The sequence below is a fragment of the Oncorhynchus tshawytscha genome, linkage group LG33 (genome assembly GCF_018296145.1).
Source record: "Oncorhynchus tshawytscha isolate Ot180627B linkage group LG33, Otsh_v2.0, whole genome shotgun sequence".
NCBI lineage: Eukaryota > Metazoa > Chordata > Actinopteri > Salmoniformes > Salmonidae > Oncorhynchus > Oncorhynchus tshawytscha.
In genome coordinates, this window is record NC_056461.1 from 9,373,719 (window position 1) to 9,396,726 (window position 23,008).

Below are 23,008 nucleotides of genomic sequence, written 5' to 3' on the forward strand. Positions count from 1 at the left end.
ATTAATGAGCCAATTGTAAACTGGGGATTATTAGGTGACCATGATGGTTTGAGGGCCAGATTGGGAATTTAGCCAGGACACCGGGGTTAACACGCCTACTCTTACGATAAGTGGCATGGGATCTTTAATGACCTCAGAGAGTCAGGACACCCGTTTAACGTCCCATCCGAAAGACGGCACCCTGCACAGGGCAGTGTCCCCAATCACTGCCCTGGGGCATTGGGATATTTTTTTAGACCAGAAGGAAAGAGTGCCTCCTACTGGCCCTCCAACACCACTTCCAGCAGCATCTGGTCTCCCATCCAGGAACTGACCAGGACCAACCCTGCTTAGCTTCAGAAGCAAACCAGCAGTGGTATGCAGGGTTGTATGCTGCTGGCGGTCGGAACCCATGGTGTTCCAGAACCACCGTCTCCTAGGTGACAGTAACTGTGACAACGCAGCCTCTGACATTCTGCCGGTCATCTGACAGGTCCAGTCCACCAGCAGCCTGGCCAATTCAGTCAGAGGGCACTCAGTGTCCACCTTCGGGAGCTGCCCCCCTCCACACACAGCAGGAAGGGCTCTGAGAGGAGGGGTGCAGGGAGAGACTAAGAGGAAAGTAGAGAGGCTGAGGTGTAGCATGGAAACATACAAGGTAGTCAATACAAGGTTTTATGTATTCCTCTCTCTCCCCAGCCTGCATGTCTGTGTGTGAGGCAGGATAAACTGAAACCACTCAGAGATCCCTATGCAAGTTGGAAGGAGTCACACTCAAGCCAAAGAAGATATACAGTGCATTTGGGACGTATTCAGACCTCTTGACTTGTTCCATATTTTGTTACGTTACAGCCTTATTCTGAAGTGGATTCAATTAATTGTTTTCCTCATCAATCGATACAATACCCCATAATGACAAAATGCAGAAAGGTTTTAACATTTGTTCCAATTTATAACAACTTTCTATGAGACTTGAAGTTGAGCTCAGGTGCATCCCGTTTCCATTCATCTTTGAGCCATTTCTACAACTTGATTGGAATGCACACCTGTCTATATAAGGTCCCACAGTTGGCAGTGGATGTCAGAGCAAAAAAAACAAGCCATGAGGTCGAAGGAATTGTCCGTAGAGCTCCGAGACAGGATTGTGTCGAGGCACAGATCTGGGGAAGGGTACTTCATTTCTGCAGCTTTGGAGGTTCCCAAGACCAAAGTGGCCGCCGTCATTCTTAAAATGGAACAATATTGGAACCAACAAGAGACTCTTCCTAGAGCTGGCCGCCCAGCCAAACTGAGAAAATGGGGGAGAAGGGCCTTGGTCAGGGAGGTGACCAAGAACCCAATGGTCACTATGACAAAGCTTCAGAGTTCCTCTGTGGAGATGGGAGAACCATCCCTGCAGCACTCCACCAATCAGGCCTTTACGGAAGAGTGGCCAGACGGAAGCCATCCAGTTAAAGGCACGTGACAGCCCGCTTGGAGCTTGCCAAAAGGACTCTAACCATGAGAAACAAGATTCTCTCATCTGATGGAATTCTTTGACCGGAATACCAAGCATCACAACTGGAGGAAACCTGTCACCATCCCTACGGTGAAGCATGGTGGCAGCATCATGCTGTGGATGTTTTTTAGCGGCGGGGACTGGGAGACTAGTCAGGATCGAGGGAAAGCTGAACGGAGCAAAGTACAGCGAGAGATCCTTGATGAAAAACTGCCCCAGCAGGACCTCTGACTGGGGGTAAGGTTCACCTTCCAACAGTACTACAAACCTAAGCACACAGCCAAGACAACACAGCTCCTCCAACACTCCCCCCCCTCCCCCAAACCTCCATCCGAGGAAGACTGAAGAATTAGACGCAGGCTCCTTGATTGGCCCAGCCAGAGCCCAATCTAATATCTCTGGAGAGACCTGTGCAGCGACACTCCCCATCCATTCTGACAGAGCTTGGAGGGTGTGCCTAGCTTGTAGCGTTACACCCTAGAAGACTCGAGGCTGTAATCACTGACAAAGGTTATGCCAAAGTACTGAGTAAGCAGTTTGAATACTTAAATGATCAAAAACAGGTTTAGATTTTTTCACTTTGTCATATGGGCTGTTGAGGTGGGAGGGGAAACAATTTAATCAATGTGGATAACGTCAAGGGTCTGAATACACATTAAGAGTTAAGCCAAAGATGGATTGTGTGGTTATTTGAAATGAGCACACTGAATATAAAATTCTCACCGATACGTTTATTTGTACTATTTTCTACAATGTAGAAGACATCAAAACACATGGAATCATAAAGTAGCAACCCTTTGCATGCTTCAGTCTTGAAGGTGTTCCCACATATGCTGAGCACTCCACGGTCCAAACCATCTCAAATTGGGTTGCGGTCAACTGGTCACCCGACCTCAATCCAGAACCACACAACATTAACACCTTTACATGAGACTGAAGGGGAGTAAACAGGTTAAAGGATTTAAGCTGTGCCATTGAGGGTGAACGGTATTTGAACCGGGTACGGTAGTAGTTGCCAGGCACACCGGTTTGTCAAGAACTTTAACACTGCTGGGTTTCACACTTGTATGAAGAATGGTAAAGCATCCTTCTAGATTACGGGTGATAAAACAATTACATAGTGGTAGTAATCAACATGTACCAAACTATGACACGACCATTTCTTCCAAACGATTTACTTACAAAGTACAGACAACAAGTACAGGACAAACTTAGTTTAATACACGTACTGAACAGGTAGAGCGACACCTAAATTGATTGACAGAACCTTTGGATGAGCAGCAGCACCTGAAACAGACCAAAGGAACGGTTTAACAAATTTCCCATCATACAGTTGAGCTGCTCGAGAACACAGCCAGTGTCACTTGTCTTGTGGGGAGTGACATTTTGCTTCTTTAAAAAGTCCAATCTTTACAGTCCCAAAATGTTTGGGAGTTTAGTGGACTAATGAAAAATACTGTACTGAACAAATAGTGAAATTGTTAATGAGTTACTTCATATAGGGAAATCAATTTAAATTAACCCTAATTTATGGATTTCACATGACTAGGTAGGGGGCGCAGCCATGGGTGGGTCAAAGGCATAGGCCCAGCCAAGCCCAGCCAATTAGTATATGTCCCCACACAAAAGGCCTTATTACAGACAGTTTCATCAGCTGTCTGGTCTCAGACAATCCTGCAGGTGAAGAAGCTGGATGTGGAGGTCCTAGGCTGGCGTGATTCTCCAAAATGGGATTAAGTGACTTCAGGTAGAGAAGTTAAATTCTGGCAACATCTCTGGTGACATTCTTGCAGTCAGCATACCAATTGCACATTCCGTCAACTTGAGGAATCTGTGGCATTGTGTTATGTGACAGACCTGCCATTTTAGTTACCTTGTCATTGTCCCCAACACAAGGTGCACCTGTGTAATGATCATGCTGTTCAATCAGCTTCTTGATGTACCACACCTGTCAGGTGGATGGATTATCTTGGCAAAGGATAAACGCTCACTAAAAGGGCCGTAAAAGAAAGGGCAGCTTTGTACCTATGGACCATTTCTGGGATCTTTTATTTCCGCTCACAACCTGAGACAAACACTGTTGCGTTTATATTTTGTCCAGTATAGTGGAGTGGATTTTATATATGCCATTTAGCAGACACTTTAGCCAAGTGACACTCACACGTGCAAACGTTTGACATACGGGTGATCCTAGGAATGGAATCCAGTCCATGGTACTTGCAACACCAGCTCTACAAACAGATAGAGGCCCACTCAGAGATTACCATTACACCCTGAGGCAGTCACCAGGTAGCCACTTACCTGGGATTACATTCCCCTGCCTTGTCCTCTCCCCTTTCCCTGAAAAGCATAGGAACCACAATTTTATAACCAGGCCAGTTGTGATTCTAACAGGAAAGACTACGTGCACTATATAGGGAACAGGGTACCATTTGGGACAAAGCTGGAGTCTCAGATTGAACAGGAACGTAAATATTAAAGGCAGAGTAAATATTAAAGTACCTTTTGGGGAGGGTTCTCATCATCTGACACAGGTCTGGAAGGAGAGAGCATCAATTATGGCTTTGGCAACCAGATACAACAATTACATTTCTGCAAAGCACTTCCAGGAAATGATTTCATAAATGCGTCAGAGAAGCATTGATTAACACGACTTACTCATCTGCCGCCTCTGGCGTCTTTTCCTGGAGACGGGGGAACAACATTAGCCTGATCCTAGATAAGTTTGTGCATACCATCTCGTTGTCAAGCCAAGTTTGAGTAAGAACACATGCTATAAGTACATGTCTTGCCGTGCCAAGTGAAAATGGTAACCTAATCATTCAAAAAAAAAAAAAAAGCCCAAGAATTTGATAAACAGATACCTTCCCTGCAGCGTTTCCGCTCTTGGCTAGTGCTTTCTTCGGCTTCACAGGAGACTCCTCAATGTCTTCCTCCTCATCCTCCATCTCCTCATCACCACTCTCGATGCCTGAGAAGTCATCCTCCACTGGAAAGAAACAAGTTAGATGACAGCTGCCAGTCTGAAAGCCCTGTAGTTGATGGATGTCCAAGCCGCCTCTAGAGTCCCCCCTTGGCTAAACCATTTAGTCACCCGATTCCACAGTAATAAACCAGCTACTCCGCAAGACCTTGACAAGCTGAACCCCGAAGTCATTAAGCCCTTCATTTTCACACCCCTCATCTAGGGCATCCCTGGTCCCCCTACTCACAGGCAATGTGTTCCCCACAGATGTACACAGGGCCAGCACCACTCTTCAGCCTGAAGGTGACAGGAGGGTGGAGGTCAAGCCCAGAGAGATTGACCTGGAGATATGAATACAGACAATAACAGTGTTCTCATTCAAACTCAGAGCCTAGCATCCCAGCTAGGATAGGCCTGTAACCCCTGGTGATTACTCCCATTATCAGATATAAGTTCACCTTTGTAGTCTAGGTCATTAAGGAGTAGTTCAATTTCACAATAGAAATCCAGATTGATCAATTTAAAATGAACTGCAATGCAATAGATTTAGGCCTACAAATGAAAAATTGGGACTACATCTTACCATGGGCATGCCACTGGCATGCAGGGTCGCCACAGTTATACCTTTACCGTTATCCGGTTCTCCAGTAATCAACTCCACAACGTTGAACTCTCCTTTGGCGCCTGCGCCCAGACACATCTGCCAGGGACAAGTCAGTCATTTGCAAATGTGCCACTATTGATTTTAAAGTGCGTTCCAGGTTGCATTGATCGCAGTCGTGCTGCCCGTAGTAAAATATCAAGTGCTCAGCTGGGCTGCTGCTACACACGACCTGAAACCTAAAGTCAGTTCATGTGTTTGTACAGCACTTGGATTGTAAGATGTAATGCTCCAAGATGAGTAATGACTTACGGTTCTCAGGGCGAGTTGATGTTGGTAGTTTGTGTCATCCGTATTGAACGTTTCCTCCATCTTTGACTCACTGAGTTCACAACCTACAAAAACAGAATTTTAAAAAGCCTAACCGATTCCGTCCAACAGATACATTTAATGGGCACTCTAGGAACACAATTTCTAGCTAAATACCTACCCCATAACATCGACAGTGGTTTTTCCTGTTTGTGCATTTTTACAAACTTGGAAAACTTTACCTGGGAAAAACAAAACACTCGTGAGTCACGCACACGGAGACTTAACACATTAAATGTGCAGAAGTTCGTCAAAGCCTATATTTATTTAGCGGACCTAACGACGTCTCTGGTGGTTATCAGAAATATCCTTCACCGTTGAGCAGAGTTCAGCCATCTAATAATTTCGCAATCAAAGCCTCAATCATAACGTCGCATGAACATGCTTACCGAAGACGCTGCACGTCAGACTGGTCCTGGACAGATAGAGAACGAGAGAAATGCATCTTCGGAAACGGTCGGTTATAAAGACGAGAAGACAGGTGACGCTAATAAAGCATTAAGCGCCAAAGCTAATTGGCCGTTAAGCGGGGCGACGCACCCTAGAACAGAGGCACTGTTCGAATCCCAATCCACCTGTCTAGCCTCTACCGTGACTTCCAGAGAGCACATAAACTAAAGAACACTCTTGCTTTAAGGCACCCTCTCCATTCTTTTGTGTGAAATTGCTCATCGGGTGCCCAGTGGAGCGGTCTCGGGCTAAGACTGCATGGAGTGGAGAGCATGTTCTCGAAAACGGCAATGGAAAGTTTAAAAAAACATATTTAAAAAACAAGGCATCCGAGTGATAGCGTTGTGAAGTCTGAACGAGTATGATGATGATGCCAGCAATGGAGGGAGGAAGAGTGAGGGGAGTACTGGATGGACTGCTGTTGATAAACTAGAGTTGAAGTTAGGAAGAAGACTTCTAGTGAGCCTGCTGATCAGCGCGATCCTTCATCTCGTGGACCTGTAAATAGCTTGAGGATGATGATGAGTAACCCCTCCGAAAAAAGAAGGGGATAAGGAGAGTGAAGAAAACAGATGATGAGTTTGAATCCGATGAAGCTAGCAACGGTGAGGGAGACCGGTAATGTCGATGAAGATCAGTGTCAAGTGCAAACAGAATGAGCTGTACTCCAGACCGAGTGCTGGAGGTGATATGGAAGACAATGACGATGAATTACCTGAGGTGGCAGGTGTGGTGTTGAGCTTGGAGCCCAAGCCTTGCACCAATGGTCATTCATCTGGTCCGGTAGGAGTGAGGTTTTTGGATAAAATGGACCCTTCCTTTTGGCTGACCCATATCTGGTTTCAGGTTGAGGGGGGGAAAAGGGCGAAGGTAACCCGAAGTGGATTTTTTTGTGTTTCTTCCACGAAGAGGGAGCGGCGCCCCACGCCATGTGAATGGGGACAAGACCTGTTACTTTCTTTGCTCTCAAGAACAGGGTGCCATTGAAAGGAATGATTACTGGGGTAGCGGTAAGTGTGGAGGTGGATCAACTGAAGTTGAAGATTCCCAGTGTATTTGACGGTCACCGTTTGGTGCGACGCAGACCTGGTGGCGAAACAGAAAAGTCACTGTCTGTCCTGTTGAGTTTTGATGTTAAGTCGTTGCCCAACAAAGTCATGTTAGGATATATCAGTTATCCCAACAGAGCTTGAGTGCCGAATCCACTACGGTGTTTCAGGTGCCAAGTTTATAGTCATGTTGCAGCAGTGTGTAGGAGGGAGAATCCAAGATGTGAGAAGTGTGCAGGAGGGCATGGGACAAGGAAATGTGTAGTATCAGCGAAACAAGTGGTATGTGTTAACTGTGGGGGTGCCCATGTTGCTGGGGATCAGAAGTGTCCGGTGTGAGAGAGGCAGGAGGAGGTTGCCAGGGTCAGAGTTGTACAGAAGGTGTAGCGTGCTGAGGCGGTGAAGAAGGTAGAGGAAATGGGTCACGGGTCCTAAGAGGCTCCCGGTGAGTAGTAGACTTTTGCCAGCACGCCGTCAATATTGGCTGACCCCTGGCCGTGACCCCACTCTCCGAGGGTGTCTCACACACTTGTACGTGTGAAACAGGACAAATATAAGCACCCACTATTTGATCTCTGATGGGCCTACAAATGAAATGGGGGGGGGTTAATAAGTTAGTTGGCAAGGTCAACAAAAAAAAATATCTTTATCCATTTTTGTATCACAAAGCATAATGGATTTATACTCCAGTCCAGTTGATGACGGTAATGCAACGTTAATATTGGATGCCAACTGCCGTTAAACACAGCTGAAGAAGAAGAAGACCGTGCCTTATGGGATTCCACTTCGTTATGAAGCCAGCAGCGTTGCAGGCTCAGTTGAAGTGCCTACCAGAGGGGCTCACACCTTCGATCATTTTCACACTCCCTCAGCTTTGAGACACTTGGCGGAGGCATGCGTGAACACGCAAATGGAGGGCCGAGGGACGATGATTTGGGGTTCAGACACATTTGTTGTTGGATTCATGCATAGAGATAGATAGAGGACTCATCTTTGTATCTGTTTCATTAAAGTGTCAGTGACAGCGTTGGAATCGAGGCAATCTCAATTTTGAAGAGGTACATTACTCCTTCACAATTGGTTGATCCTTCCTGATGACCTGGTTGGACATGTCTCCAAATGGGTCACCAGGAGGGATCAGCCAATGAAGTTGGACGTCCCACCAAGTTGATTACATTACAATGGTGGAAGCCCTCAGTGGCACTGCCCATGCTAATACAGCCTTTTGACCACTAGAGGCCTCTATCATTCTCTACTGATTCATGCCGCTTGTGTTCCAGTTTCTTTTGAGGGAAAATCCTATCCACTGTGTGGTGAGTTGGCGAGCACAGTAGCAGTCTCTCTAGTCGAGACAGACAGATTGCCTCCCACAATGCTCCAATGTAGTTGCTACCCTAGGTCTGGGATTTCCAAGACTGGTAACAGTAGTAGTGAGTGACTATGTTTAGCCTACTGTGTAAGCGTGTACAGCGTTGTAGTGTGTGACTGTGTAACCTTAGTGTGTGTGGCGTAATGAGGGATGTCTTTTAACGGTGATGTTTGTGAAAACACATGAAGCAAGCAGTTTGTTGTTGTGTGAGAGCCTCTGTGCATTCTCTATAGTATATGTGTGTGTTTGTATTCTGCAGACAGCCGTGGGATGTATATTTAATGCAACTCTGTGAGCTCGGATCTCTGCAGTCAGTGGAGAACAGAGTAGAGAAAACATGAGCTGAGTGTGCGACCACCGCACCCCTAAGGGGAACCCACACAGATTCACTAACACACACACACAAATTCTCATATAAGCAGACACACACACTTGCTCCTAGACAGGCCATCAAAGAGTACCGTTTTGGGAAGAGAGCAGAGAGAAAGATGAACGGATGAGAGAGAGAGAGAGAGATGCATCCATTTAATGAAAGAGAGAAAGAGTAGACCATTGAAAGTGTTGGCCATAAGTGTATTTGACACAAACTTCAACATTGTAACACAACACCCATTTCTCTTTAACTAAGCCTACTCAAAAGCCTGCATAACAGCTGCACATTCTCTATGCCAGACGAATACAAGACCTCGTCCTCTGATTGCAATGCTGGCTCATATTTCTCCCATAACATTCAGACATAAATACAGGCCTTCAGTAATGAGCCATCCAGTCGGGTTTCATATGAAATATAAATAGCAGGATAATGTGGAATAATTCAGATGATTACGGAGCTGATTGCGTCCCTGATGGCTTCTAGCTTGACCGGTGGAATTGACCACTTTAACGACAGTGACATATGGACTGAATACTAATGAAACTGACGAGAGAGTGTGGGTGTTTGTGAGAAAGAGAGTGGTTTGAGGGATCGACTGGATGAGGAAAAAAAGAGCTGAGGACGAAATCCCTAATCCCTTATAGCTACTGTTTACAGGCCTCCTGGGCCATATACAGCGTTCCTCACTGAGTTCCCTGAATTCTGAATCGGACCTTGTAGTCATAGCAGATAATATTCACATTTTTGGTGATTTTAATATTCACATGGAAAAGTCCACAGACCCACTCCAAAAGGCTTTCGGAGCCATCATCGACTCAGTGGGTTTTGTCCAACATGTCTCTGGACCCACTCACTGTCACAGTCATACTCTGGACCTAGTTTTGTCCCATGGAATAAATGTTGTGGATCTTAATGTTTTTCCTCATAATCCTGGCCTTCGGACCACCATTTTATTACGTTTGCAATCGCAACAAATAATCTGCTCAGACCCCAACCAAGGAGCATCAAAAGTCGTGCTATAAATTCTCAGACAACAAAAAGATTTCTTGATGCCCTTCCAGACTCCCTCTGCCTACCCAAGGACGTCAGAGGACAAAATCAGTTAAGCTAACTAAAAAGAAGCATTCCCCAAGTGAAGATGGCTTTCACTTCAGCAGTAATAAATTCATTAACTTCATTGAGGAAAAGATCATGATCATTAGAAAGCAAATTACGGACTCCTCTTTAAATCTGTGTATTCCTCCAAAGCTCAGTTGTCCTGAGTCTGTACAACTCTGCCAGGACCTAGGATCAAGAGAGACACTCAAGAGTTTTAGTACTATATCTCTTGATACAATGATGAAAATAATCATGGCCTCTCAACCTTCAAGCTGCATACTGGACCCTATTCCAACTAAACTACTGAAAGAGCTGCTTCCTGTGCTTGGCCTTCCTATGTTGAACATAATAAACGGCTCTCTATCCTCCGGATGTGTACCAAACTCACTAAAAGTGGCAGTAATAAAGCCTCTCTTGAAAAAGCCAAACCTTGACCCAGAAAATATAAAAAGCTATCGGCCTATATCGAATCTTCCATTCCTCTCAACATTTTTAGAAAAGGCTGTTGCGCAGCAACTCACTGCCTTCCTGAAGACAAACAATGTATACGAAATGCTTCAGTCTGGTTTTAGACCCCATCATAGCACTGAGACTGAAGGTGGTAAATTAACTTTAAATGGCGTCAGACCGAGGCTCTGCATCTGTCCTCGTGCTCCTAGACCTTAGTGCTGCTTTTGATACCATCGATCATCACATTCTTTTGGAGATATTGGAAACCCAAATTGGTCTACACGGACCAGTTCTGGCCTGGTTTAGATCTTATCTGTCGGAAAGATATCAGTTTGTCTCTGTGAATGGTTTGTCCTCTGACAAATCAACTGTAAATGTCGGTGTTACTCAAGGTTCCGTTTTAGGAACACTATTGTTTTCACTATATATTTTACCTCTTGGGGATGTTATTCGAAAACATAATGTTAACTTTCACTGCTATGCGGATGACACAAAGCTGTACATTTCAACGAAATGAAATTGCCAAAATTGCCCTCGTTAGAAGCCTGTGTTTCAGACATAAGGAAGTGGATGGCTGCAAACTTTCTACTTTTAAACTCGGACAAAACAGAGATGCTTGTTTTAGGTCCCAAGAAACAAAGAGATCTTCTGATGAATCTGACAATTAAGCTTGATGGTTGTACAGTCGTCTCAAATAAAACTGTGAAGGACCTCGGCGTTACTCTGGACCCTAATCTCTCTTTTGACGAACATATCAAGACTGTTTCAAGGACAGCTTTTTTCCATCTACGTAATATTGCAAAAATCAGTAACTTTCTGTCCAAAAATGATGCAGAAAAATTAATCCATGCTTTTGTTAGTTCTAGGTTAGACTACTGCAATGCTTTACTTTCCGGCTACCCGGATAAAGCACTAAATAAACTTCAGTTAGTGCTAAGTACGGCTGCTAGAATCCTGACTAGAAACAAAAAAAATGGATCATATTACTCCAGTGCTAGCCTCCCTACACTGGCTTCCTGTTAAGGCAAAGGCTGATTTCAAGGTTTTACTGCTAACCTACAAAGCATTACATGGGCTTGCTCCTACCTATCTTTCTGATTTGGTCCTGCTGTACACATACGCTACGGTAACAAGATGCAGGCCTCCTAATTGTCCCTAGAATTTCTAAGCAAACAGCTGGAGGCAGGGCTTTCTCCTATAGAGCTCAATTTTTATGGAATGGTCTGCCTACCCATGTGAGAGACACAGACTTGGTCTCAACCTTTAAGTCTTTACTGAAGACTCATCTCTTCAGTGGGTCATATGATTGAGTGTAGTCTGGCCCAGGAGTGTGAAGGTGAACGGAAATGCCCTGGAGCAACGAACCGCCCTTGTTATCTCTGTCTGGCCGGTTCCCCTCTTTCCACTGCGATTCTCTGCCTCTAACCCTATTACAGGGGCTGAGTCACTGGCTTACTGGTGCTCTTTCATGCCGTCCCTAGGAGGGGTGCGTCACTGACGTGATCTTCCTGTCTGGGTTGGCGCCCCCCCCCTTGGGTTGTGCCGTGGCGGAGATCTTTGTGGGCTATACTCGGCCTTGTCTCAGGATGGTAAGTTGGTGGTTGAAGATATCCCTCTAGTGGTGTGGGGGCTGTGCTTTGGCAAAGTGGGTGGGGTTATATCCTTCCTGTTTGGCCCTGTCCGGGGGTATCATCGGATGGGGCCACAGTGTCTCCTGACCCCTCCTGTCTCAGCCTCCAGTATTTATGCTGCAGTAGTTTGTGTCGGGGGGCTAGGGTCAGTTTGTTACATCTGGAGTACTTCTCCTGTCTTATCCGGTGTCCTGTGTGAATTTAAGTATGCTCTCTCTAATTCTTTCTTTCTCTCTCAGAGGAGGACCTGAGCCCTAGGACCGTGCGTCAGGACTACCTGGCACGATGACTCCTTGCTGTTCCCAGTCCACCTGGCCGTGCTGCTGCTCCAGTTTCAACTGTTCTGCCTGCGGCTATGGAACCCTGACCTGTTCACTGGACGTGCTACCTGTCCCAGACCTGCTGTTTTCAACTCTCTAGAGACAGCAGGAGCGGTAGAGATACTCTGAATGATCGGCTATGAAAAGCCAACTGACATTTACTCCTGAGGTGCTGACTTGCTGCACCCTCGACAACTACTGTGATTATTATTATTTGACCATGCTGGTCATTTATGAACATTTGAACATCTTGCCCATGTTCTGTTATAATCTCCACCCGGCACAGCCAGAAGAGGACTGGCCACCCCACATAGCCTGGTTCCTCTCTAGGTTTCTTCCTAGGTTTTGGCCTTTCTATGGAGTTTTTCCTAGCCACCGTGCTTCTACACCTGCATTGCTTGCTGTTTGGGGTTTTAGGCTGGGTTTCTGTACAGCATTTTGAGATATCAGCTGATGTAAGAAGGGCTATATAAATAAATTTGATTTGATTTGATTTAATGTTGATCTGAGATACGTAATAACAGAAGCACAAGTCCCCCATCCACAGATTTGTGTGCATTAGAATGAGTCTTCTACACAGTCAATCAAGCCTTTGGAGAAAAAGTGGACCATGGGAGACATGCAGGCTTGTTGATGTACGGTAAGTCAACAGGCACGTAGTGAGTCCCAGCGCTAGTTCCTGTTGATGGTGTTGTAACACATGAAAACTAAACATGGTCTCCGTAACGATAGAAACCTTCTGAGAGGAGTTGAAGAGATCTACAGCAAGCTGCCATGGCCACAGGGCTACTCCATATGCACGGCACACAAACACGCGGTACTACACACACACACACAGTGCCACACATATTACACACACACACAGTGCCACACATATTGCACACACACACTTAGCCCCCTCATTCGACAGTGCACGGCTGAGTGTGTGTGGGATGGAAAGGAGATTCCTTACTGGTTTCAGGGACAGCCATGACAATGAGAGAGAGGCAGAGAGGAAGGAAACGGAGAAGGAGAGATGCATATTGATCTTGTGCTGTTCAATGGCTAACACTGTTTTCCATGTTGTGTGTGTCTCAGTGTTCAGAGGACAAGGAGCCAGGAGTTCAATGAATCAATACAACTACTAGTGCATGACCTACAGTATCACCCACTGCATATTTGTGTGTGTGTGTGTGTTGTGAGTTAGCTTATGCGAGCTTAACTGTTGACAGTGACCTTTCTGACACACACACACCACATAAATGCTAGAATACTACAGTGTGAGTGTGAGATGGTAAGACTGCGGGTCTGTGATAATCATTGAGCTTGTCTCACTGCAGAGGCTTATCCCCCCTCTCTTCTGCATACACACACACACGCACGTGCCGCATAAGCACATCTCTCCCCTCTGATGCCTTCCCCCTCACTATCCTAGGAGAGAGTGAGAGGGTAGAGAGAGAGAGAGAAAGGGAGGCAGGGAGGGATAGGGAAAGTGGAGAGAGCGAGGGTGTGGTGGTGGGGGAAAGCCAGGAGGCGAGTACTGAGAGATCTCCCAGTAATACCTCTCTCCATACCTCGATGTGTTGTCTCTTCCTTTGTTATCAGGGATGGGGAGAACACTGTGATATTGCTTAGCATCTTAGATGTTTTACCATTAGAAAACGAACAGAGGCACGGAAGCTTTACTGTGTTTCTATCGTGCACATCTCTGGGATCTGAACACCACTGGTTCCTGTGGCCTGATAGTGTTGAGTGTTTCAGCACCATGGACAGCAGCCTATATGATGTTTGACTCTCTCGCTTCGTTTTGATCCATCTGTACGGCAAAACGGGAGTGTTGCACTCGTACACTCCCCCCCAAGGATTGATAAGCATTGTGTTTGTGTCGACAGAGGGACTATCATGCGTTTTACACGCCAATCCTATGCTTTTAACTCCCTGAGAAGGTGACAACGGGTGTACACTTCAGGGAGAAGGAAGAGAATGTTAATTGGGTCTGGGTAAAAGGTGGAGAGGTGGATGTCTGCTGTGGTGATTAGTATGTAAATCCTACCAGCCCTGTTACTGTGTAGGACATGACAGGCTCAGTGCTGGGTCTCTGTGGTGTGTGTGTCTGTGTGTGTGTGAGTACGAGAGCGAGAGTGAGAGAGAGATTGGTGGGGGGAGGGGACAATAATGTAGTCAAGTCACTAAACCTCCAGTCCGAATCGAGTGCCAAGTCCCTAGCATTCAAGTCCGAGTCCTTTGTGCTCGAGTCACGAGTCCCTTGTTAGTGCTCAAAGCTACATTTTGCAACGTAGAAAGCTGAATAACTTACTGGCTGGCATATTGGTAAGGCCAGCCGCTATCTGACATCTGCTTTTAAATATATATCATGTTGAATAATAACAAGGGAGAGAGACTTTCTGACAACAAAGTCACGACTGGTCGAGTCCGAGTCCTGGACTTGCGTATTACGTAACACTCACCGTCCCACTCTGTTGCGTCCTTAGTGTGTGTGTGTGTGTGTGTGTGTGTGTGTGTGTGTGTGTGTGTGCAAATGCAGTGATGCGCCCTACAGAGCACAATACTTTCAAGCCTAGACAGCTCCTCAGACCACCACAGACGCTCTCTCTCTCTCTCTCTCTGTCACACACACACACAAGCACTGCATGTGATAGTTGAGGAGATTGGGGACTATGAAAGGGACAGATGGAGAGGGCCAGCTGCTGTGGTCCTTAATGAGGCATCTAGTTGCATAACTCAATCCTAAAACCCCAACACTTTCTATTTACACAACATGACGACCAAAAGTATGTGGACACCTGCTCGTCAGACATCTCATTCCAAAATCATGGGCATTAATATGGAGTTGTTCCCCCCTTTGCTGCTATAACAGCCTACACTCTTCTGGGAAGCCTTTCCACTAGATGTTGGAGCATTGCTGCTATGACAGCCTCCACTCTTCAGGGAAGGCTTTCCACTAGATGTTGGAGCATTGCTGCTATAACAGCCTCCACTCTTCTGGGAAGGCTTTCCACTAGATGTTGGAGCATTGCTGCTATAACAGCCTCCACTCTTCTGGGAAGGCTTTCCACTAGATGTTGGAGCATTGCTGCTATAACAGCCTCCACTCTTCTGGGAAGACTTTCCACTAGATGTTGGAGCATTGCTGCTATAACAGCCTCCACTCTTCTGGGAAGGCTTTCCACTAGATGTTGGAGCATTGCTGCTATAACAGCCTCCACTCTTCTGGGAAGGCTTTCCACTAGATGTTGGAGCATTGCTGCTATAACAGCCTCCACTCTTCTGGGAAGGCTTTCCACTAGATGTTGGAGCATTGCTGCTATAACAGCCTCCACTCTTCTGGGAAGGCTTTCCACTAGATGTTGGAGCATTGCTGCTATAACAGCCTCCACTCTTCTGGGGAGGCTTTCCACTAGATGTTGGAGCATTGCTGCTATAACAGCCTACACTCTTCTGGGAAGGCGTTCCACTAGATGTTGGAGCATTGCTGCTATAACAGCCTCCACTCTTCTGGGAAGGCTTTCCACTAGATGTTGGAGCATTGCTGCTATAACAGCCTCCACTCTTCTGGGAAGGCTTTCCACTAGATGTTGGAGCATTGCTGCTATAACAGCCTCCACTCTTCTGGGAAGGCTTTCCACTAGATGTTGGAGCATTGCTGCTATAACAGCCTCCACTCTTCTGGGAAGGCTTTCCACTAGATGTTGGAGCATTGCTGCGGGGACTTGCTTCCATTCGGTCACAAGAGCATTAGTGAGGTCGGGCACTGATGTTGAGCGATTAGGCCTGGCTCGCAGTCAGCGTTCAATTCATCCCGAAAGGTTAATGGTTTGAATCCCAGAACCGACTAGATGACAGATCTGTCCATGTGCCCTTAAGCAAGGCACTTAACCCTAATTGCTCCTGTAAGTTGCTCTGATAAGAGTGTCTGCTAAATGACTAAAATGTAAAAATATCTTGCTCTAAACCCCGCAAATATCTATCTCTCTATCTAAACCCAATACATTCAATCTATCTCTCTAAACTCTACACTTTTATCTGTCTATCTTATCCCTAACACTTTCTATCTCTCTAAACCCAATACTTTCTATCTATCTTATCCCTAACACTTTCTATCTCTCTAAACCCAATACTTTCTGTCTATCTCTCTAAACCCAATACTTTCTGTCTATCTCTCTAAACCCAATACTTTCTGTCTATCTCTCTAAACCCAATACTTTCTGTCTATCTCTCTAAACCCAATACTTTCTATCTATCTTATCCCTAACACTTTCCATATCTCTCTAAACCTAATACTTTCTATCTCTCTCTAAACCCAATACTTTCTGTCTATCTCTCTAAACCCAATACTTTCTATCTCTCTCTAAACCCAATACTTTCTATCTCTCTCTAAACCCAATACTTTCTATCTCTCTCTAAACCCAATACTTTCTGTCTCTCTCTAAACCCAATATTTCTATCTCTCTCTAAACCCAATACTTTCTGTCTATCTCTCTAAACCCAATACTTTCTATCTCTCTCTAAACCCAATACTTTCTGTCTATCTCTCTAAACCCAATACTTTCTGTCTATCTCTCTAAACCCAATACTTTCTATCTCTCTCTAAACCCAATACTTTCTATCTCTCTCTAAACCCAATACTTTCTATCTCTCTCTAAACCCAATACTTTCTGTCTCTCTCTAAACCCAATACTTTCTGTCTCTCTCTAAACCCAATACTTTCTATCTCTCTCTAAACCCAATACTTTCTATCTCTCTCTAAACCCAATACTTTCTATCTCTCTCTAAACCCAATACTTTCTGTCTATCTCTCTAAACCCAATACTTTCTATCTCTCTCTAAACCCAATACTTTCTATCTCTCTCTAAACCCAATACTTTCTGTCTCTCTCTAAACCCAATACTTTCTGTCTCTCTCTAAACCCAATACTTTCTATCTCTCTCTAAACCCAATACTTTCTATCTCTCTCTAAACCCAATACTTTCTATCTCTCTCTAAACCCAATACTTTCTATCTATCTTATCCCCAATACTTTCCATCTCTCTCTAAACCCAATACTTTCTATCTCTCTCTAAACCCAATACTTTCTATCTCTCTCTAAACCCAATACTTTCTATCTATCTTATCCCCAATACTTTCCATCTCTCTCTAAACCCAATACTTTCTATCTATCTTATCCCCAATACTTTCCATCTCTCTCTAAACCCAATACTTTCTATCTATCTTATCCCCAATACTTTCCATCTCTCTCTAAACCCAATACTTTCTATCTATCTTATCCCCAATACTTTCCATCTCTCTCTAAACCCAATACTTTCTGTCTATCTTATCCCCAATACTTTCCATCTCTCTCTAAACCCAATACTTTCTATCTATCTTATCCCCAATACTTTCCATCTCTCTCTAAACCCAATACTTTCTGTCTATCCAGTCATGCTCTCTATTCATTCTCTCTCTATTCATTCTCTATCCATTTTAAGTGTAACACAGTGAGACTTTCTTTCTGCACTCTCTTTTCTGTGTTTCTCTGCTCCCCTTTTGCCCTCTGTCCTTTCAGATGTACAACAGTGCATCGCCATGGATACTGGCATTTGCTAGGTGAATACCAAGGGGTAGAGATCTGTTGGCACACACACACACACACACTCACACACAATGTCTAACGACAATCAGCAGTTTTAATTCCTAATTATTGACAAAGGCAGGTACATTGTCTGTGGTAGACTAAATCCCTTTCAAGTATGAAAAGACAGTAAATTAACATTTAGGCTGAATATTTTAAGCTTTCTTTTTAATTTTAGAGCAGCTTCAGCACGACTTCTGTTTGGTATTTGGAGCCAGGACATACTGTATATTTTAATGTATTGATCTGTCCTTACAAGCTCCGTGTGTGTGTGTGTGTGTGTGTGTGTGTGTGTGTGTGTGTGTGTGTGTGTGTGTGTGTGTGTGTGTGTGTGTGTGTGTGTGTAAAACGTATGTGCACGTGTGTGTGTGTGTGCGCAGTGTGAGAGATCGAGAGGCATGCAGTTTGGCACAGCATAGCGGAAGGAGAGAGAGAGAGAGATCAGGACAGAAAGAGCAGAAGAGGCAGAAGAGACGTGGCACATTGCGAGGTTCAGGCGAAGGGAGGCAGGACATGCGGACGGCAGAGAAATCACCACACTGTGCGCTGACAGAGGTGTAGAAAAACAAACGGCACATCTAGAAGATCGCTGTGCAGACCGGCTGTCGAACACCAACCTATTCTCCGCGTGTATTCCTTTAGCAGGTCTATCTGGACAGAACGGCTCTGTCTGGTTGTTTGAAGCCATGCCACCGGGCCATTACCGAATCGGTGCCCTATCAGCGCTACTCTGTGTCTGTGTGATTTGGACCGGGTTAGCAGCGGAAACACAAGGTAATGATGCTGGGTTTAACTTTCTGGCCGGTGTGTGTGTGTGTGTGTTATCTCTGTGCTAAGCCATTTGATGGATTTGTTTGAGGTTCCCCTTGGCTCCTATCCAGCATGAATGACTATCACAACTTTGCTTTGTCTGTGTTGCTAAATAGCGTAGGCTACTAGAATTCTAGCCTATTACAGTTAGAATCATGATAGAAATCTTAATTTTAATCCTAATAGGCTATTCTAATTGATTTGTTTGAGCACTTTCAATTACGTTAGATACAGTGGAGGCTCCTCAGAGAAAGAAGGAGAGGAACATTCTACTCAGAGAATTTCATTTAAAAAAAATATAAAACATGATAAACTGTATCCTTTTTAGACAAAACATGTCACCAAATATCTGATTAAAACACACTGTTTTGCAATGAAGGTCTACAGTAGCCTCAACAGCACTCTTTGCAGTAGCACCATGGTGTAGCCGGAGGACAGCTATTTTCCGTCCTCCTCTGGGTACATTGACTTCAATACAAAACCTAGGAGGCTCATGGTTCTCACCCCCTTCCATAGACTTAAACAAATGTATGGAGAAGAAAACCCTGTCAGCAGTGCCGCTTACTGACAACAGCCGAGACAAACAACTTAACACCATTTTTGATAGATTTGAAACAGCGGGCAGGCCTCCTGTAAATGACTTACCCCTCCCAAATGACAGTCCCATAATTATCTCTGAAAAGGATGTCCTTCAGGTCTTCTTTAAACTCTATCCTTGGAACCAACAAGCTGTGGTGATCTACGCTGGCAGATTATCAGGGCGTGTAAATGGCAACTGTGTGACAAAAACAGAAGACTTCTTCAAGTGTTACTGGACAGCTGCAGAATCCCCGAAATCTGGAAAACTGCAACTAACTAACTACAAAGTGAATAATCCCAAATCCCTGAATGACTAGCGTCCCATCTCCTTGCTCTCGGTGATAATCAAATATTTGGATTGTGTTGTCCTGGGACGGAGAGCCTACTGGACCGTTCCAGTTCGCATATAAACCAGGCCATGGGGAGCGCGTTTGACAAATAAAATGCGCATGTGACAAATAAAATGTGATTTCATTTGAATGCCAAGCGTCACATCTGCCTATAGCCCGGCAAGTGCGGGGAGCTGGAACAGGCCGCACTGAGTTGTGCTGGCGAACTGGGGATACCGTGCGTAGAGCTGGCGCAGGATATCCTGGGCCGAAGAGACGCACCGGAGACCAGGAGCGCTGAGCCGGCACAATCCGTCCTGGCTGAATGCCCACTCTAGCACGGCAACTGCGGTGAGCTGGAACAGAGCGCACCGGGCTGTGAATGCGCACCGCATAACACGGTGCCTGACCGGTCACACGCTCCCCACGGTAAGCACGGGGAGTTGGTCAGGTCTAAACCCTGACTCCGCCAATCTCCCCATGTGCCCCCCCAAAAATGTGCTGCCTCTCGTGCTTGCTTCGAGGTCGCAAACCACGGTGTCGAAGTTGTTCGTCCCTCGCTGCCTCCGTCCGGCCTGGATCTCCTCCCACGTCCAGGATCCTTTACCCTCTAAGATGTCCTCCCATGTCCAGTCCTCCTGGCCACGCTGCTTGGTCCGTTTTTGGTGGGATCTTCTGTTACGGCTATCGTTAGTACAATGAAGAGTGGACCAAGGTGCAGTGTGGTAGGCGTACATCGTCTTTTTATTGATGACACCAAAACAAAATAACAAAGACAAAACAACAAAAAAACGCTCAGTTCTGTAAGGCTAAGAAACTAAACAGAAAACAAGATCCCACAAAACCCAAACAGAAAATGACAACTTATATATGATCCCCAATCAGAGACACCGATAGACAGCTGCCTCTGATTGGGAACCACACTCGGCCAAAACAAAGAAATAGAAAACAGACTTTCCCCCCCGAGTCACACCCTGACCTAACCAAACATAGAGAATAATAAGGATCTCTAAGGTCAGGGCGTGACACTATAATTGACTCAACTCTCCTAGACTGCAAACACAAAACAGATATATAAAAAGGGACAACAAAGACTGTATTTCCTGAGGAGATTAAATATATATCAGGTCAATAAAAGAATAACAACTCAATTCTATAAATCCTTTGTTCAGAGTGTTCTCACTTTCTGTTTCCAAGCCTGGTACAATCAGCTATCCATCGCAAATGAAAACCAGCTGCACAAAATAGCAAAGCTGTGAAGCAAAATCAGTGGAGTTAATGTCAAGAACATGGAAGCGCTGACCAGACACACCCACTCAACCAGGAGTACCAGCTCCTACCATCATGCCGCAGATACAGTCCAAATCAAATCAAATGTCATTGGTCACATACAGACGGTTAGCAGATGTTAATGTGAGTGTAGCGAAATGCTTGTGCTTCTAGTTCCGACCGTGCAGTAATATCTAACAAGTAATCTAACAATTGAACAACAACTACCTTATACACACACGTGTAAAGGAATGATTAAGAATATGTACATGGCCTCCCGGGTGGCGCAGTGGTTAAGGGCGCTGTACTGCAGCGCCAGCTGTGCCATCAGAGTCCCTGGGTTCGCGCCCAGGCTCTGTCGTAACCATCCGTGACTGGGAGGTCCGTGGGGCGACGCACAATTGGCCTAGCGTCGTCCAGGTTAGGGAGGGCATGGTCGGTAGGGATGTCCTTGTCTCATTGTGCACCAGCGACTCCTGTGGTGGGCCGGGCGCAGTGTGCGCTAACCAAGGTTGCCAGGTGCGCGGTGTACCCTCTGACACATTGGTGTGGCTTGCTTCTGGGTTGGATGCGCGCTGTGTTAAGAAGCAGTACGGCTTGGTTGGGTTGTGTATCGGAGGACGCATGACTTTCAACCTTCGTCTCTCCCGAGCCCGTACGGGAGTTCCATACCACGAAATTGGGGAGAAAAAGGGGTAAAAAAAATATAAAAAAATATGTACATATAAATATATGGATGAGCGATGGCTGAACGGCATAGGCAAGATGCAGTAAATGGTATAGTCCATCTTTACAAAACCGCCAGAGCCCAGAAATAATTTATTCCCACCAGTATAAACCCCCTCCCGCTTCCCAGAATTGTATGAACTGAATTATAAACTTTATCCACATGTTGTCTGCTGTATTTATTGCCTGTGATTTATGTATTTATGCACTTATTGTTGTTGTTGTTTGTTGAGAGGCATGACACATTTCCCATAAGGGACACACAATAAAGAAGTATTGTCGTTATATTTAACTAGGCAAGTCAGTTTAAGAACAAATTCTTATTTAGAATGACAGCTAGGAACATTGGGCTAACCGCCTTGTTCAGGACAAAATATTTTTACCTCGTCAACTTGGGGATTTGATCTCGCAACCTTTCGGTTGCTGGCCCAACACTCTAACCACTAGGCTACCTGCCGCCCCATTATTAAACACTACTTATGGCGACTTCCGAAGGACGTCCTCCAATATATCAGCGCTCTTGCAGTATGAACTGACATGTCTATCCAATCAAAGGATCAGAGAAGGAATCTAGTACTGAAAGCATAAGCTACAGCTAGCTAGCGCTGCAGTGCATAAAATGTGGTGAATAGTTGACTCAAGGAGAGAGAAAGACATTAGTTTGTAACAGTTTTGAGCAAATTCATTTCTTCAAAAAATTAAGACGCTGCAGACAGAGAGAGCGCTAGCTATATTCCGTTTGTGTATTTGTTTGTTGTTGCCTTTCTCTTACTTAGCTAATGCAGCTAATTTAGCCTACTCAAACAGAGAGGAATACTATTTATGTTTGCTCGCTGGCTCGGGATATCCTACACTTCAACTTCTTCAAGACAGGGTAAGCTTTCGTGTGATTAATTTATTGCCACCGGTGACCGCCGGTGTAACTTATAAAATTCTTGCTGTACACTGTACTGCAAGATTGTACATATGGAAATGAGATGAGTCATTCAATGCTGGAATGGATTGTGGGTTTACAAATGTATTAGTTCTAGTTTGTTGACTGTAACATTATTTTGGTGGCATTGATGTAGGCTGTATTGCGGTTTGCGGTTAGCGGTTATGGTATGAAGATTTAGCTTGTGTAGATTTTTTCTGCCTGGTGTTGTGTTTTGCACTCTTGTCCAAAAGCGGAGAAAAAATGGGAGAGAATTATACAACGAGCAAAGTGATGATGCTGTAAGTTCCGCTTTACGACTATTTGGACTAATTTCACCCAGATCAGCTAGATGCAGGGAAGAGTGTGCATGGCGGTCTGTCTGCCCAGATCAGCTAGATGCTGGGAAGAGTCTGCATGGCGGTCTGTCTGCCCAGATCAGCTAGATGCTGGGAAGAGTGTGCATGGCGGTCTGTCTGCCCAGATCAGCTAGATGCTGGGAAGAGTGTGCATGGCGGTCTGTCTGCCCAGATCAGCTAGATGCTGGGAAGAGTGTGCATGGCGGTCTGTCTGCCCAGATCAGCTAGATGCAGGGAAGAGTGTGCATGGCGGTCTGTCTGCC

The 23,008-nt window shown here is 45.3% G+C and overlaps 2 protein-coding genes across 2 annotated transcripts in view; one reads left to right on the plus strand and one right to left on the minus strand.

The window, feature by feature from the left end:
- Nucleotides 1–2,636: 2,636 nt before the first annotated feature.
- Nucleotides 2,637–5,937, minus strand: LOC112230862 (nucleoplasmin-like). The gene is made up of 10 exons (XM_024397195.2): nt 5,802–5,937; nt 5,534–5,594; nt 5,356–5,438; nt 5,026–5,142; nt 4,690–4,783; nt 4,342–4,466; nt 4,136–4,161; nt 3,980–4,013; nt 3,779–3,817; nt 2,637–2,764 (listed from the first exon to the last, which is right to left on the minus strand). The coding sequence occupies exons 2-9, from the start codon at nt 5,568–5,570 to the stop codon at nt 3,785–3,787; spliced, it is 549 nt and encodes a 182-aa protein (XP_024252963.1). The 5' UTR covers nt 5,571–5,594; nt 5,802–5,937; the 3' UTR covers nt 2,637–2,764; nt 3,779–3,784.
- Nucleotides 5,938–18,191: 12,254 nt separating this feature from the next.
- Nucleotides 18,192–23,008, plus strand: part of LOC112230863 (seizure 6-like protein) — a 52,932-nt gene continuing 48,115 nt past the window's right edge. The window contains exon 1 of the mRNA XM_024397196.2: nt 18,192–18,534. Coding sequence (XP_024252964.2) covers nt 18,447–18,534 — 88 coding nt within the window. The 5' untranslated portion in view covers nt 18,192–18,446. The remainder of the gene's footprint in view (nt 18,535–23,008) is intronic.